At 37.3% G+C, this 18,304-nt stretch overlaps 1 protein-coding gene and 1 long non-coding RNA gene across 2 annotated transcripts; one reads left to right on the top strand and one right to left on the bottom strand.

The window, feature by feature from the left end:
• Window positions 1–1,717: 1,717 nt before the first annotated feature.
• MANSC4 (MANSC domain containing 4) lies at window positions 1,718–11,162 on the top strand. The gene is made up of 3 exons (XM_063355610.1): window positions 1,718–3,398; window positions 7,777–7,911; window positions 8,921–11,162. Exons 1-3 carry the CDS (start codon window positions 3,170–3,172, stop codon window positions 9,601–9,603), a joined length of 1,047 nt encoding a protein of 348 aa, XP_063211680.1. The 5' UTR covers window positions 1,718–3,169; the 3' UTR covers window positions 9,604–11,162.
• On the bottom strand, window positions 3,383–9,548 carry LOC134525113 (uncharacterized). The gene is made up of 4 exons (XR_010073699.1): window positions 9,410–9,548; window positions 7,306–7,456; window positions 5,808–5,902; window positions 3,383–5,091 (listed from the first exon to the last, which is right to left on the bottom strand). It is a non-coding gene; the product is annotated as an uncharacterized LOC134525113 (long non-coding RNA).
• Window positions 11,163–18,304: the final 7,142 nt, after the last annotated feature.

The raw sequence follows: 18,304 nt of genomic DNA, 5'->3' as shown, positions 1-18,304 counted from the left end.
TTCTGTTTATAACAGGAATCATTAAAAAGATCATTCTCTTCCTTTGTGGCAGGTACGTTTATATCTTTTTTACTGAAAGGTCTGCAAAGACATCCGTGTTCTCACTGTAAACAGGCAAGTACCTTTTTTTTTTCCAAGAAGAAATCTGAGAAGACCAATGAAAAGAATTACTAAATGACATGAAGTGCTGGTCTGATACTGGTCAGAGACTCCTTACTAACAGTAAAAGTCTCTTGATCCCTCCTTGCAGAGCACATGGAACAGTCGGTCACTGGTTTGCAGGTAAGACTCGGGTACTTCCTTCTTGCAAAATGTTTTATGATTTAAAACTTCAGCATTAAATTATATATATGCATTTCCCATAGAAAGGTCAAAGTGAAATTATGGGGAAGCTGGCAGAAGACTGAAATTTAAGAGACAGACATTTTCAGTTTTTAAAGGAAATTGCCTAAAGCAGCCATTTATTTATTTCAATCTCTTTATATTTCATTAAATAAAAACTTTCCCTGCAGCTATTCCTGCTTTTATAATTTATTTAGAAACAGAGAAGGGAGAAAGAATGACAAGTAACGAAAAGGAAAAACGGCTGCTTGGTTGAAGCACACAGCAGCAGAATAGAATAAAAACATGAAGGTGCTGAGACAGACTGGCAACATGTCTATTGACAAACAGTGGCAAACAAAAAAGAGATTTAAAATACACATTGAAAACATATAGATCCGTACAAAATGTGACTTGTTACCCAAGCCCAATTTTGCAAATACATAATTAAACATTACGCACAGTGAGTATTCACTGAGTTTGGTGACTGCTTCAATGGAAGTTAAGAATTTGTTACTATATTCAAAGCAGAGTAAAACTTACTGAATGGTCTGCGTTTAAGACGTTTAAGATGCTCAGATGTGTTTGCACCCAGTCTCACACTTTATCTTACTGTCTTGACAGAGCCCGACAAAAACACAAAAAAATTGTATGGTATTTCAGGTCCATGTAACTGAAGGAGGTCACAGGACTAGTCCTTTATTATATTTTTTTCTCCTGGAAAGGAAGAAGTAAACATATTTGCTATTTACACATACATTTTGCAATGCATCAAAAGTATAAAAACAGAGGAGCCGAGACAGTGTAATCTTTATGCAACTACAAATGCATATACTATTGAAGCTACCTATTATATCTAATTTTTTGTTCATGCAAATAATCCTATTTATTTCAATGGACGAAAGACATATTCAGCTTTATCCAATATAAATACTTGTTTTGTATCCATTTAATCTTCTCATTCCATGCTTCCCCAAGTTATTCAGAATCTTCTAGATTTCTCTTCTTGGCGATATGGGAAGAGTAGGAGTGAGGAAAGCAATCAGGAATCAACATTTTTGCATGCATGTCTTACAGAACAAAACAGATCCAAAATTCATACTAAATGCTGGAGGTAATGCCAAAATACAGGCATATCTGAAAATTCTAAATGTGTCCCATACCAAGTGATGCCTGAAACAAAAATTTTAGAAAAATACACTTTCAATAGCACCTATAGCAATGGTAGATAAGCAGTTCACTGACTGCAAACTAACAGTTGTATTGAAACATGTTTAAAGTTTTAAGTAGTGGGTTTCACACAGAGATGGAAATAAAAATAAAGCACAGCAAACTACCAAAACTATATAAAACAACACAAGGATCAAGAGCTGGTTTTCAGGACAGAGGCCCACTTTTGCTCTTTCTTACAATTTTATCCTAATTACAGCCAGTATTTCCACTGAATAAATGAATGGCTTGGTCTTGCAGTTGGATCAACAGCAGTTAACCTGCTCTGAGCTCCGTTACCTTCTAAGGAGCTCTGTAAGGAACAAAATTATATGCATGTCATCTCACTTCCAAACTGGGAGCCTTGTTTTGCAAAATAAACATCAGCTATAATGACTAAAGAATTAAAATGAGTTTTAGGCTTCCTCCTCTCCCCATGTCACTGATCTATACTTCATGTAGGACTGGGGAAACTCCTTGATTCTAATCTTAAGGAAAAGAATGCCATCTAAAATATTTTTATATATTCAACACACAATTTTTATTGCACACAACTGTATTTCTACCAAATTCTCTCAACCTCACTGCAGAGTCCATTACATTTAAATGTACTCATGTATTGTAATATTTTAAAGCCTTTTCTGTATTAAAGGCATACAGAAGTGGGAATCAGGGATCACACTGGGTCCTTTTAAGAAGGAAAACACTTGGGAGTTTCAGGTTTCAGACCAGGTGCTTGAAAAATTGCCTCCCTATGCACCAACTATATTTTCTTTCTTGTACTCTCACAGGCCTTCTCTGAGCTTAACCATAAGCAGAAGGACCCATACAGACTGTTCAATATCCTTAAACTTACGGAAGATTAGGAGCAGGGCTTTGATTACCTAGTCCGGAGATGAATGTACATCACAGCTTTCTCCAGTCATATTCATCTATTCCTAGATCTTCGCAAATAAAATCATATTATTTTTGCAACCAAAACAGAGTAGGGAATAGGAACACATTTCCACCTCTGGCTGTAACAGAATTAGATAGTTCAGTTTGCAAGTAAAGAAGGAAACTATATTTTCAGACACCAGATAATTCAAAAAGTGTTACGAAACTAAACTGAGCTGTTTCTTCTGTGTTGAGTGTAATAGTGTGCCTGAACAAAGTGGCAGACCTACCTGCTCTCAAGTGACTGTACCGCATACTTTCAGGGTGGAGGCGAAACAATATGCTGAGATTACCATTATTCATCACATATTAAGGCTGTCTGCCTAGTTTGGTCTCAGAAGGACAAGAAACACAAACTTGGGACCACAGAAACAAGTTCTCTGAACGACTAAAAGCAACCCGTGCCTGCTGCCTCTCAAAAGCCGTCTCCAAATATTGAGTTAGAGAACAACAATAGTAACTATTATAACCGTATGTAGGTCATAAAATGGCTGCTCCCTTCCAGCAGCTGCCCAAACAGCACCATGGGAATTGTTTGGAAAAAACATCCTCTGGCTCATGTCCCTGGCAGAATTGGTAGTATCCTCACCACTCAAGAAATTGTCTCTTAAAATGCTGGTCCAAAGTTTAGTGCATCCGTGGAGGAGAAAGCGTGCTGACTAAGCACTCAGGAAGTGCTGACTTTCATCGTTACATTGACGAGATGGTTCTGCCGGTGGCAATAGCAGAAGTGCTGTTGGTCCTGGGTTTGGCTGTGGAGTCAGACTCTCTCTGCTCACCCACTACCTTTTACAAGAACTGCTGGATCCGACGCTTCCCAGGTCTTCTGGTTGACCTGCAGGAATCGCAGAAGAGGGGAGCCCAGGTGCTGAAGATTTATGCCGAAGTCTCACCTCAACAGTGCAGCAGAACCTGCTGCCTTCTGAGGAATGGTGAGTGTTTACTATCAAGATTGTGGCATACAGTAAAATTTGCATCATGACGTATGAGGAAAAACATTTTGGGTAATTTTAAAATAAACATTCTTTTATTTGCAGAAGAAATAATGCAAAAACCTGGGATATATGTATATTTTGAGGCAGGAAAGCAGAGGCACGTTGTAAGTGTTCCCCCATCTTCAGTCCCATAGAAAGGAACTTGATAATCCGAATTTTTTAGAAGACTACACTAGAAACACATGAAAATCTTAGGGTCTGCTTTGAAAATTTAGATCTCTGCCATCAAGTTTGTAGGCAATTCTAACATTAAAACAATTAACTCTTCGGTATCCATCACTATCTAGTCCCACGGAGAAAAATCAGTGACACTGATTTCAACAGGACTCCTCTTCATGGACTACAGTACTAGACTAGGAGATGGTGAGGGGAAAAGGGAAGGGAACACAGAATTTAGCCTTCTCACAGATAGAAGAATATTAATTTTCTTGGAGAGAGCCCTCTCTTGTTCTGTGCTTACACCATGTTTCTGGTACAACCAAGGTATAACATTAATGTGAGCAATAAAGTTATAGTAATAAATAGCAGTTATTCAGCTGGCAACACCTTTTCTCCAGCCTTTGTAAAATCAGATTTGGAATAAAAATAAGAAAAATCATTGCTTGTCTTAAGCCCAAGACTACATGAAGTGTGTATCTGTGGTGCCTAAATTTGACTGCAAAACTCAGAGGACGTGAAAGGGTTTTGGGTATGGAGGATGAAAGTGAGCTACCAGTTACTAAAAACCGTCAAAATAAATTCTGATGAAATTTTGAATTATGAGCAAAAATATGACCTTGACAACCTGACACTGAGACAACTAACGTAGCAGCCAGCAGCATTCCTAGTAGGAGCCAACTTCTTTCTTAAACATAAAATACAGAGCCATCAGATGGCATTTCAAAGATACCCTTTAAATTAGCTTGTGGTTTCCATATAATCCCAAAGAGACAGATGTAGTCACTAACAAATACTATTGCTAATGAATATCCTAATTAAGATTTCAAGAAGTGTTGATAAGTTGATTTGCTGGATTCGCAGTAACAGCACAGTTACTGAAAGCTAATCTTACAAGACAAAAAGAAAATTTTGAAATAATTTAAAAGCAAGCAATAAAATATGTTGCTTGTATCTCCTCAAACCAATGCAAAATACATCATAGAATGCTTTTAAAGGATTCTTCGTGACCGAAGAACTATCCTCCCTTACCAACAACTAGGTTTGTTACTTATTTTTCTTAATCAATTTTATGCAATAAAATCCATCACAGATCCCAAAGAGAATATATCCACAGAAGCCAAGTTCTTCAGATGAGCTTTTTCCTACTATTTAATATTTTCATGCTAAAAACCAGAGTCTCTAATGACAACTAAACTTTGCACAAAATTGGAAGATTGGAAAGGTTTCAAAGATTTCACTCCTCCCTTCAAACAAATACATGTATTTCTAGGGATTTTATATATTCTTAAATAGGATAGTGTCTATATCAGAAACCTGCATAGTTTTCATGTATCACACTAAAAAACAAACATAAAATACACTATTAGCACAAAACATCCATTCTTCGATAAAATCCAGAACATCGTATACCTGGGTCTGAAGGCAAGGGTAGACACTGCTACAACACGTGATGCAAGTGAAGAACGGTTTTCTGTTGGAAGAAAAATCATCAACATGAGCAAATATCTGAAAATTGTGATTTTTCAAACAATGACTTCAATAATACCACATTGTCAGTGTTTGCAGAGAGTTTAAGAATCCTTGAACAAAAGATATCACAGAAAAGCAAGTACTACATGGATATTTCATTGAAATATTCGAAGGGCTTTGTCTTTTAAACTGTTAACTTATGCTAGAAGTGATGCAAAATGTTAACCGATGCCTAGAACTATTTCTATCTTCAGAATTATCTTCTTTAAAATAGTCATTGGATTTTAAATTCCTTTAGCTGTAGAAGCCAATGTTTTTTATACGTTGCCTGTAGAAATGTTTTTAGTCCTCATGCAGTATATCAAAATAGTTATGTACTGGCTAAATACGCTTCTCTAACACTGCATAATGTTTCTAATCTTTTAAAGAAAAATGTAAACCAAGTGATATATAGGGCAAGGCTTTGCATAATCCCTGTAAGGTTATGATTCTGTCTTTCACAAGTTACGATCTTCTATCGTTCTGATAATCATAACCTTCTCTGTTCCAGTCTTACTTTCATAAATATCTACTCTAAACTCAAGTTCCTATGACACAGAACTGGAAACTGGTGAAGCCTAACTAGAGGTAGATATAGGACATGGAAATTATATCAGTGGAAGAAAAAACACTAATTATCATCGTTGATTTAGCTTTCATGACAAATTGTATCTTTACCTTGCTATCATTAGAGTTTAGGATCCCAGTTTTACTTGGAAACATTACTGGTTTTGTTTCAGCTGGGCAGACAACCTTGATCTTTGTGTAGGTAGCTAAAAAAGACAAGACAATACAAATTCTGTAGCAGCACTTCTGCCATGATTTTTTTCTTTCATAGAGCTGCTGAATTTGTATTGTTCAGACCGAGTGCATTTTCATTGCAAATTTTTATTTTATTAATCACATACATCTTTTGAAAATAATACTTCTCTTTTAGGGCAGATGAGTTCATTATGGTGGAAAAAAAACATTTTCAAGGTGTGTTTTTCCTGTGTTAAATCTATGATGCAGTGTTGAGGCTACCAGATGAAAAAATACAAATAACACAGAAAAGATAGTAAGCACAGGTTTCATGTATTTTCTTCCTTTTCTCATTTATAGATAGGTTAAGGATTTATGTCTTTTTTTAGATAGGTTAGAGATTTTTTTTATTTTTTAGTTACACATAAAATGGAAAGAGCTGCATGACTTTTTCTGTTGTTCATTGAAAAAGTATTACAAATGGTTTTCATTACTTATAAATTTTCATTACTTATAAGTGTGAGAAAAATGTTTGGAATAAATACCTAAGTAAATAGAATACATTTATAAAGCTAGGTAGCTTCCTAACAATTTATGTAAAAGAAAGCTTTATTGTAAAGGTGTTACATTAATACACTGTAACTAGAATGCTTTTCCAATATTAAAAGAGAAACAAAAATGACAACTCTACAGCAGCTCTTCAGCCCTACTAATTCACATGTTCTAGACAGTTACATTAACAAATACAGATCTTATCTTAAAAAGCTTATTTCAGACACAAATTGTACAATTTAGAGTCAGAAGGTATGCTAAAATTTTCTGAAGTGCAAAGCTTGAGAGTCAGAATCAATATCAGAAAAGTTCTCCTTAGCTGTTTTAATAATTTACAGTATTTTCTGCTATTGAATGTGTCCCCTGCCCTGCCAATACTTTTTTTAATTGCAGGTAGCCATTCAGGTTACTAGTTCAGGTATGCAGGTTACATTCAAGGCGGGTAAAATAAAATAACCCCCCCAAAACTTCATACAATTGAAACAAAACCTAGCATTAATTCTGCTCCAAACACATTGATATAAAATAACATTAACTTTTGACTTGCTATTTTGACTTGAGATTTTGATGTCCTGTGAGACTCTGAAAGAAGAATCTTAGTGTGACTCTAACCATAAGTATTGTAACATATATTTTCAATCTAAATCTTAACCCACTACTATTCGGGCATCTATATACTGTTGAAAATCGGGTTTCAGTGACCAGTTGTCCAGGCGTTTTTTCATTATTACTTCAGCCCTGATTTTCAATGTGGGAAGACAGAACTGAAACTCCAAACATAAATAAAGAATTGTCTGAACTACTCTATTCACAGAAATTCAATAGCCCAAAGGCAAACAAGAAAAACAACCAGGAACTGGCAGCAGGGCAGGATGTCACTTACTTATTGCAGTTCAGGATGTTTTTTTAATAATCTGGGTGAAATGAAAGGTTGCAGTCCAGTTTTAAGTAGACAGGTATATTACACACGAGCAAACATCTCAAAGTTGTCTTCCTTGATCACTTTGCTTTTAGAAGTGGTCCACTCACCGCAGCTGAGATGTGAAGGAAGGCAACTGTTAGGAAGACTACAGTCTTACAGTCTAAAGCATATGATTTTATTTTTTTATCAGAGGCACACTTCGAATTCAGATGGCTAATCTATTCCTTCTTCTTAAAAGAAGAATACAGTTATAAGCAGTTCCACTTTACTGACTAGGTGGTTAATTAGTTTGCACAGTAATTAGAGAACCACAGATTTAAAGTAGTATGGAGCTCCCCAGTATTAATGATCTTCTGATGTTAAATAATGTAATAACATGCACAATGCAATGTTCGTTATGATGATAAACTCAACTTTATTTTTATGTTATAGTTTCCTGCAATCTGGCAGTGTTCTACCATGGACCTATTAATGAGAATATGAATTGCCTGCACATGTCTTGCCCAGCACTGGAAAGTTGCATACTAAAGGCTAGAATCAATGTCATTCTGTACAACATCACAACAGGTAACCAAGCATTTAATTTATAAAGGCTGAAACCATAGCAACTATAGGAAATGTTAAAATTATACTAGGTCATTTACTGTGCTAAAGGGTCTTCTGAAGTAACATGCAATGCTAGAAAAGGGTAAGACTTTTTTCCTTTTTCATTAATGCACCTACTTCTGAGAATACTTCCCCCTTTTCTTTCATTCAGTATTAGAGAAAGGACCTTGAAGATACACCTTGCTTTCAAGATTCATGGGATTCTGATACTTAATCGACACTATGCTTGAGAAAAATACCGTACCAGATCTGAGAGACTGAGAGGCGAGGCTGCCCACTGCTCCCTGGCCCCAGCTCCAACCAGCAGCAAGGCTGGAAATGTATTCCCATTAGGCACATGCACAAAGAGCACACATACATGCCACAAGTACACACAGATACAGAGCCAGCCATACAGGTTACACAGACATACGCGTAAAGGAGACACGAGAACACAGGCAGCACCAAGAGCTGCATCGTCCTTTCTCTGGGTGCATAAGGATGGCAATCTGCTAGTGAAGTATATAACTACACGTATGTTCAATGCGAATCCCCCCCAGCAGCTGGGCTTAGATGCTCAGTCTCCCCGGTAGCTACCCCCGGCCCCCAGTCTCCCTTGTTGCTGTAGCCCAGATGTACAAGCCCCTGAGGGCGCAGCACCCCGCCAGCTGCTGGTACAGACTGTCACACACACATAGAGCTGGACAGGACTCCATTACTCCCCAGTAGCCTAGATCCCTTCCTTTCCTCACCTTTGGTTCCTGCCCTAAGCATTCCATAGTAAGTCCTGTGCAATCCCAAAATGCACTTCCTTCACTTCCTTTGCACCCCATAAGGTGTCCCATAATCCTAGGCTGTGACACCCCCAGACCAGAAGGTGTTGATGGGTATTATTTGGGCTCCCTGACCTACCATTGTCTCCACGTGCTCCTTTTGTGGATGTGCAGATGAGCTTCTGTCACATAAACTAACATTGTTTATGATTTAATAGGGATTGATCCAGACCTTCTTATTTTTGAAAAACTGACATCTAAAGAACCAAATACTCATTCCTCACCAAATAAATATGAAAGGCAAAGCAGCACAAAGGCCACCGAGTGGCAAAGATGCCAGCATCATAACGCCACATCAAGTTCTCTTCTGCTCCAAGCTCCACCTTCTACCACTAGCCACAGCTTAACAGCAAACCCTTATACATCCAGTACAAACCTGATGGTCAAAAAACCTGAAACTACCACTTATTCCAGGGAAGAAACTTTTCCACTGGATGATCAGTTTCCTAAGAGGACAAGCACAGCTTCGGTAAGCACTGAATCAATCACCAGCTCGGACAAAAAGACTGTGCCTTCAACTTTGCTATCCAAGTCTGATGAGGAAGCATCCCACATGCCCACTCCTCCTCGCCTGAACAGCAGTAAACAACACTTAAACGAAACCAAAGGCTACAGTGGTAGGAATTATACTTCGGATAATGAAGCACCTGCTTGGGAAGCTGCAGCTTTGGGTGTCTGGTTGATTCCTGTTGTTCTTTGCGCTTCCCTCATCTTCCTTTGCTGTTGTACTGTCGCTTTCACAGCAGGGCGTTGCAGAAATAGGACAGGTCAGTATAAGCCCATAAGGAGAAGAAGAACAATGTCGAGACAATTCATAAAATACACTTACTGTCAAAAGTAATTTGTAAAATACTGTCACCATTCTTGTTTTGGAACAGCTTTTTAAAAAACGAACTGTATATACCAGATTATTTCTTTTACAGAATCAAAGGTAATTTTTTCACTGATGGTTTCAGAATATTTCGATTGTAATTTAATTCTTGACAGATGAAGCACAATTCCCCTGTCTCTTTGGGGAAGAGGTACACACTTACAGCTCCCACTGCATGCTTAGAGGTGTTAGAACACATTTTGGTTCATAATCTGACCCAGACTAATGCCTAAAAAACAGTAAACACTTTCCCTAACTTAAGAAAGCAGATTCACTGCAGGTGTACGTATTCTTTCCCCTGACTTAGAACTAACCTCAGAAAACTAAGTGTAAGTGCAATCAGTAAAACTGACTGAAGCTTTATAGTATCATAAAATCATTTAACTGTAATCATCCTTTGCCTCAGATCTAGTTGTTCCTGTAAAAACTGGCCATTTCTCTCCAACTAAGTTCTAGATTGACCTTTTTTCCCCTTGTATCCCTAATATTGAGATAAAACAATTTGGCCAGCACTCTCTACTTCTTCAAAGAAAAAAAACCAAAACCAACCCAAGTTCCCAAAACCACTGAATTCCATTAACTCATACCCAAACAGCTGATCACAATCTTTATGCTTTACCTTCCCCCCACTTCTCACATCACTCTTCTGACGACAATCACTTCAAATGTTTTTCAAGACCCTCCAGTGGCACCTTCAGTATTCAACTGCTTTTGTAAACTTACTTGCTCTGCAATGCATTAACCATTTGGTTACTGGCTAAGGGAAGCACAAACGTGGCTAACATTTGTTCATGCCTTGCAATTAGCATCAGTGTTGTCCACCTTGACTTGCTTTTTCTTGCCTACTCATATTCAGCCTTTACATCATTAGCTTTTTAAAACAGGAATAGTCATTTAATGTATGTTGCAGAGGAATAGACAAAATGTTTTGAAAGCTCTAGGAGTTAGCTTTGTAATAAAAAATGCTTTTTTTTTTTTGTTTCCTCATCCTGTATACTCTATTCATAAATGTGCTCCTCCTGAACATAAATCAAGCGACTAGATCAACAAGGTAGCAGGTATTTCCTTGCCTTACCTTACTCAGGAAGTTTGCTTAGCAAAGCAAACATTTTCAACAGTAACCAGGATTGTTCTTCTTCTTTTAAACTTGTTGAAGCCTCAGAATTTCTCACTTTCTTCACTTGCTGTAAGAAGCTTCTATTTCCCAGACAAGTGTAAATGTTATAAAAGGAAACAATAAAAAATAAAACTGATTGTCACATGTCTATGTGGCAGAAAATTATTTTAAAACTAGTAAGATCCATGCAATGTTCAAAGACTACAGTGATGAGGTTGTAAGGCCACATGAATACATAATTACAGTTGAGCAGGTTGGTTTCAGAGAAAAAGACCTCTAAAATTATATTTTAACCCACATTAATCAGGACTGTAGTTTAGAAAACTGAAATTTAAAAAAACCCGCTTATTTATACTATTTGATTGACCTTGTATGGTAATTTATATGTAATAGAAGGAAGACTGACAGCGTAAGAACATTTTAAAGGAGTGGGGTTATTTAATCAGTTGAAATAACACAAAAGAAATTCCTTCTATTTTAGCTAGAAAAATTAAGATTAGGTATGATTTGTTTGTAAGGGTAGTGCTATGCTTATACTTAAAGTGACACAAACTCTAGATAGATACCTCACTGCATGATGTACTTCAAATTTTAACAAGCTGACTTTTATCATCAAATTGCACTTTTCTAATTCATCATGTGACTGAATCTAGCACAGTTTAACTATCACTAAAAATTTCAACTAAGAATGATGAGACCCCAAGGGCTCTTCTGAGTTAGACGAAGTTGACATGTATTCTTTTGCAGGTTTTTAAGATCAAAAGGAAAGGAACTAGGAGTAAAGGAACCAAGATATATTGTATCAAAGGACGAATGCAGTGATATTGCAAATAAAGAACATATTTTTCATCTTACAGTAATGTTCATGGTTCTGACCCTGAAAAGGAAAAGTCTCGGGTCTGATTTACTTAATTAGGAAACAGGCACACGTATGTCAGAGGAGGAACTCAGTTTCTCAACCTGTAGATTACTGTGATGTGCTTTATATCCTTTCACCACAACTTGAACTGGAAATGGTGACGTGCGCTGAGACCGTCAGTATGATCTTTTTTAGACTAGGAGCTGCAGACCAAGTGGTTCAGGATTCTCTTTGTACAGTTCTCTAGCAATCAAATTCTGAAGGAAATGTTCATGGCTCAGTGAAACACCTTTTCGTTAAAGACACAAGCAGGCATAACTGATTCCCATCTATGAGGTCTTAACCAGAAAATCGAAAGTTTGCAAACTTCACGTTTTGATCTCTACCACTGTTAACATTCAGGTGCTTCACACATCATGACAAGCTGATCAAATACATTAAATAAACAAACTGGTCAACCACATGCTCCAAGTCAAGTTGTCATACTTTTCATCTCACTTAGTACTGATGACAAGCATACTTTGCCACAGGATTCTCCCACAAAACACTTCAGCCGGCATTGCCACATCAATTTGCAATGAAAGCGCTTTTTAAATTAATTTTTCTCCCTGTAATTTTTAAAATCATGTAACCAAGGAAAACGCATTTCAAAACCAACTTGCATCTAAAATGTAAAGAGATCTCAAAAGCAGATCTAAAATCCAGCTAGTTACCTTTCTGCTTGCCTATTCGCTACCAGACGAATAAACATCCAATGTAACGCAGTAACACATAAACGTCTTATGAAATTCTCTCTTTGTTCAAATGGTCAAAACAATAAAAATGGTGCAGCGTATGTTCGCTGCCAAAGAAGGGCGCAGTAAAAACTGCACTTTGAAGAACTTTGCATTTTTGTATGAATAGGAATTAAAAAGCCTGAACCTAGACTCAGACAAATACTTTGTAAGACACTAGATCGGCACTCTGTGATGCTTTTCTTCAGGCTGAATGGAGCCATTAAAATCCTGCTTGTGTTCACATTATAGTCTCAATAGCTCCCAGACAAAGAGAAGATGTTACTTGAGAAATGAAGGCATTTCAAACTTTATTTTCAAGACCTTGCAGCATTGAATTCCAAATATAATTTATCCTGAAAATATTGGAACTTACTAAAATTATTATTGCATGCAATTTTTAGGATACAGGATTCACATGCAGGCAGCTTAGTCCAATTCAGTTAGAAAAATTATGTTCTGTTTCTGTGAAAATATTAGTTATCTTCAGTTACAGAAGCATACGCATTTTGTGTTATATTTAGTTACTTCAAACTTTGGATATTTTCATTTGAATATAAATATATTTTTTCCATTTTCCAGATTTTAAAGAAAAGAGAGTGCAGAACACCTCTTTCTCCCTGCTTCACACAGAAACGTTTGCAGAACTGTTTAGCAGTTTGAGGCGGTAGTAACACAATACCCTTTACCTATGAATTTATCATACTGAGAATGCATTTCCGATTCAATTCATTATTTAATCATGCATATAAAACAGAGGAAGATTCTTGAATCCATAATATATATATAAAATATATAACATATTGCTGAACTTGAAGCCACATAAGCAAGATCACTGCATGTCTAAGGCAACATAGTTCTTGCAGTATTGGTATCTTGCAGTAACCATATGATACTGGGTAACATTCAAGACAGGAAACATCGGAAGCAAAAGTGAACACGGGACATCCCTTCTTCTACAATGAAGATATTGCTGTTTTCAGATAAATATTATGCAATTTAATTGAAAACTGAGACAGGTTCTAACATATTGCAATACCTTTATTATACAAGACTTGCACTATTTTCATTCCCCGAAACCTTAGTATCTATTCTTACCCTGACTCTTCCTATTCATGCTGGGCTGCTACCTAAATGCTCCATGAAACATCCGCTAACAGTCTGGAGTGCTGCAAAGTCAACAGTGCTATACTTCTTCCAGCCTGTTTAACCCTTCCTTTGCTACAAATGATCCTCCATAGCAGACTGAATCAAGAAAAAAGAAGAAAAGCTAGTTGTCAGGGATGGATGCTACTAGCAGAACGGATTTTTTTAAAAAAATAAACTACAAAAAAAGTGAGAACTTGCTATTCTTACATCAGAGATGTTGTATACCTACAAATGAAAAGACTAGCAAAGAAATCCTTTCACTGGACACGATATGCTCCAACATGCCCAAAATGCAAATCTCTGCAAGGCATCAGTTTTAATAGAAATAAGCCACAGGTAATATACTATTTATTTTAAAACAGGTGTTTTTTCACCTCCTTTTCCTCTCAGAAAAGTAACTTCTATCCAGCCTATCAGTTGTGTGATCTGCAGCAAGTCACAGTCATCCTTGGCGTCCATGGTTTCCTCATCTGCAGACTAGTGACTGTACAGTGCATTTAATAGCACCTTGATGCCCCTCTGATACTCACCCTTAACATTATGTTGTGCAGAAATCTATAATGGAACCAGGATCCCAATACTCACAAAAAAACCCAAATGAGACAGAAGTGAAAATTTCTGTGTCCCATGCACAAACACTTCCAGGGCAGGATGGAATGACTAGAATACTTAAGATCACCTTCTGCGGAGTATTCTCCATTTGTTGGCGTATAGAAAAAAAAAAAAAGGCAGGAAAAGGGTTATATAAAGCACAGTAGCAGAACTATTTTATTGAAGACTAGAAGAGTCACCAGAAAATAAATACATACATTTTAAGTATGAGGGAAAGCAAGAAATGGGTAGAAGGATGGTTTGTCCAGACAGCACATCCCTTTTTAGGCAACCATCCTTTTATCGTTTACTTGTGCTTGTAGAATGCTATGCCTGAAAACAGGGCAAAAAGTGCCAACTCCAGTCAGGAGTATATATTGGTTCTCTGAGGACCATGAGATTATCCGTAGGCGTTTACCAACTCTTCACACAACAGCCAGGTCTTAGGGCTTGGTGAAGTTACAAGTAGTTGTAACATCTACTCTCCTTGCCAAAGACCAAATTATGTCTCCGTACAGGCCTTGTCTAATCTGAGCAAGAGATTATGCTTAGTGTCTGATAACCCATCTTTAAAGGGCAAAAGCGCGACAGAACAAACAACCTCAAGAAACTATTTAGCGACACCGAACGTTTCAATTCACAACTCTTGGCACACTGTTTTACTAAAGACATCTTATGCCAGTGAGTACAGTAGTTTCTAGATGCAAAAACTTAGCCAGAATACTGACAAAGCAAGTTCTTTTCCAGTTTGACCAAACGCTAGATCTCAACCTTTCTTTGGAATGTTTATATGGGAGATAAAAGAAAGGTTAGTCTCCTCAACAGCACCAGCGAAACTATGCATCACAACTATTCCAGATGGCCAAGAACTTAATTTGCGTGAGTTTTTTTCCATTGGAGACAGCTTATTTTTCCTTGCCGTAAGGAACTTACTTTTCCAGTTTGCGGGGGCAAGTGTTTGGATTTGAAATGAGACATCTGCTACTTGGAGGTTAGAACAGTGACCGCAAAGAAGCACATATAGTAGCCTTCCTGCTCAAGTTTCAAGCTATGATGGACAGGGTTGCCTGAGGTCAATGCTGTCATGAACTAGCTCCATGTTCCTCTTGGCCAGTAAACACCAGTGAAAGAATTACCTATGGAGACAGCCAATGCCTCTAGATATTATGTGTGGTTTTTTGCTCCTCCTTCTTTCTGAATTAATGCACCTGGGGGGCCTAGCCTGTTTCTTGATTTCAGTGTTATCTATCTACATTTCTATTTAAAAGTAATACGAGCGCCTCCATATAAGAGAAGAATGTACATACACACAGGTATGTATAGACAGATACACATGTTAGAGACATGCATTTACATTATAATGTATATGATACATTAGTAAGTGACCATTCCTAAGGATGCACTTATTACTGTGCTGTAGAGTTGCTTAATCTGTAAGGCTATTACTCTTTAACTCTTCACAGTTTTTAAACTTCAGTGCACGTTTCCAGTCAGATCGTCTGCAAGAGTATTATATAGGAAAATAAAGATATGCAGTTCATAAAAACACGTGCTATATTATAATCATAAGGCTGGGAAGACTCCCACTGGAGTGCTCTAGGTATTCTACACAATCACAGAGAAATACTGCCACCCTCAAACATGAACTGTTTGGAGGGAGAAGCAGAAAAACAGAAACGTCCAAGATGACAAAGAGCTCAAAATACAACCCAGGCTACCTTTGATCCAGTCCACTGCGTTACACAAGTCCTATACCGTAAAATATAAACCATTTTTAGTAAAAATCAGAAGTGTAACTCTGAATTTTATAATGACTTTGATTCTAGCAGCTTAATTGGGCACTTACAGGATTATAAAGCTCTGAATTTTGTTCTTACATTTCTTAGCAAGGAGAGGAAGCGAAGAAGACGTTGAAAACCAAAGCTGCAGGTCAATCTTGCAAATTTCTAAGGCCAGCTGGCCAAGTGTTGTATAGCCATAGGGTCATTAAGCCAGGTAATACTGGAAAACTGGTACCTTTAATTAATTTCTGATAGTAAGTGTTGGATGTGGTTAGGGACCACAGTGAATTAGTCCCAACATTTTTCTCGTCCAGTAGGTATAATCTATCATTGGTAGACACTTGCGTGTCCTGGTACCCAGGAGAGAGCCACCTTTTATCCTGACTGTACTTCTCGATACATCTACAGAATGTATATAAGCTAGGCTTGAACACTTCAGAGGGAACTCCGTGCCTTTTAGGTTTTCCATGCATTAGCTGTGACATGCTAATGTACTAAGATTAAAAAATCTGTTGTTCTTTCTACCAGCCATTATTATTAGTAAAGTCAAATTGTTATTTTAACTACAACTTTCATACAGAGTTCTGCTTAGGTCCATTTAAAGTCTATGAAGACCAAAGGAAAACTGAATTGTCCACTGTTACAGAGAGGATTTTATCAGGTAGCTCGTATGTCTTGTAAGGACAACTTTATGGAGGAAAGCAAGTTTATGGCGGTTTAGGCTTCTTAAAACATTTAAAGGCATTACTCATGACGGTCTTGTACAAGACATGCCACTGCAAAACAGAAATTAGTTACATATGCTTGCTAGTACACCAGTCCTTTTGCAAGCACTGACAAAGCTAATTAAGGAAACAAATTTCTCTTGTGTACATACTAGAACCAAACCCTCTTTGGAATAAAGCCAGGCACAACTCCACCATCCATACCATTCTCTGAGTCAAACTGTAGTTACTTCCTCAGTAATTTTGGTTTCATGGCTGTTCAAAAAAGATTTAGGAATTACAAAGCCGTACTATTTCAAATGAGAATTTTAAACATTACCCCCACTGTCCCCGAATAAAGGGACAACCTGATAACCATCAAAACCTTCCCCATATTATGCTTCTGCTAAAACTTCACATTAATACAAATTGAAGAGGAAGGACCACTAAACAACCAAAATTGGGATTATTGGACAAGCATTTTTCAAATTTAGCTGCAGCTCTAGAAAAAAAAGCTGCCACATGAAACAATCTCTACCTAAGAATAATCCTTCCAAAACTGACAAATATTTTGGAAATGGGAATACACGCACTCTTTAGCTGAATGTAAACACAAAACAAAAAATGAGCAACCTAGCAGTGAGTGAGTTGAGCCACATAAAACACTCTGCAGAAATCAATTCCTCTTCAGTTTTCAGTGTCCTTATTCTTTTGCTGTTTCCTCTCAACAAGTTGCTGGCAGGGCCACGTGCTAGGTTCTTTTATAGGTACGCAGAATCCTAAAGTCTGATGAATAAAAACTCCCTCTGCCCCTTCCAGAAAATGAAGACTTTCTCTCTAAGCTGAAATCTTCGTAAACCAGGAAGGTACAATATAAGCAAGAACAGAGTTATTTATGTCCTTCCTAGCTGCTATTTTTAAGTTGCTTTTGTGTTTTGTTTTTTGTTCTTAACCTTGAGAAGGCAATAAAAAAGCTGCCTGTGATTCCAGAGTTTCAAATCAATTCCTTTCAAATACCAATTACCACATATAAGATCAACATCCATACAATGTCTTTCTCTATGCTTCACAGCAGTAAGCTGGATAGTATAAGCGTTTTTTTCCTTGAAGAGCCTGGGTACATTCAAGGGACACCTCTGCAGGCCTCAGGGTACCATGACTCAGTCCATTCCTAGTTAAGCTATACAGTCGCCTCACTACTAACCAGCTCTCCCTTTCAGGAACTCCCATCTTTCTTCCTTTCCCAGGTACTTTGGTATCCTGTAAATAACTGTTAGTTCACCTTCCAACTACCATCCCATTTTATTTTATTCTATCATTTTAGAGACAGGTATTTTTACACAGGGTATTTTTTAGCTCTTATGATGACAACTGAGAGCCTCACACTGCTCAGCGTGCTTCAACACCTCTCCAAAAGTTAAGCTACTCAGGCAACATTATCTTTATTTTACAGATAGGGAATACAGATAGAGAAAAATCTGAGTGATATTGGAAAAGCATTTAGAAAGTTTAGAGCTCTTAACTTTCAGACTCTTCATTAATACAACTCAGAGCATAAGTCATTTCATTATTTTTGACATTGCTGCTCTAAGTTATATGCCAAAAGAAGTTGTGTGAGGAGCCAGAATGGGATTAAGAGAACTGAACCAGGATCTCCCAGGCTAAGAAAGCAGAGAATAGAATGTTCAGGTCACCAA

Source organism: Chroicocephalus ridibundus, chromosome 1, assembly GCF_963924245.1.
Source record: "Chroicocephalus ridibundus chromosome 1, bChrRid1.1, whole genome shotgun sequence".
In the NCBI taxonomy this organism is placed as follows: Eukaryota; Metazoa; Chordata; class Aves; order Charadriiformes; family Laridae; genus Chroicocephalus; species Chroicocephalus ridibundus.
This window is presented reverse-complemented; position numbering and strand designations above follow the sequence as displayed.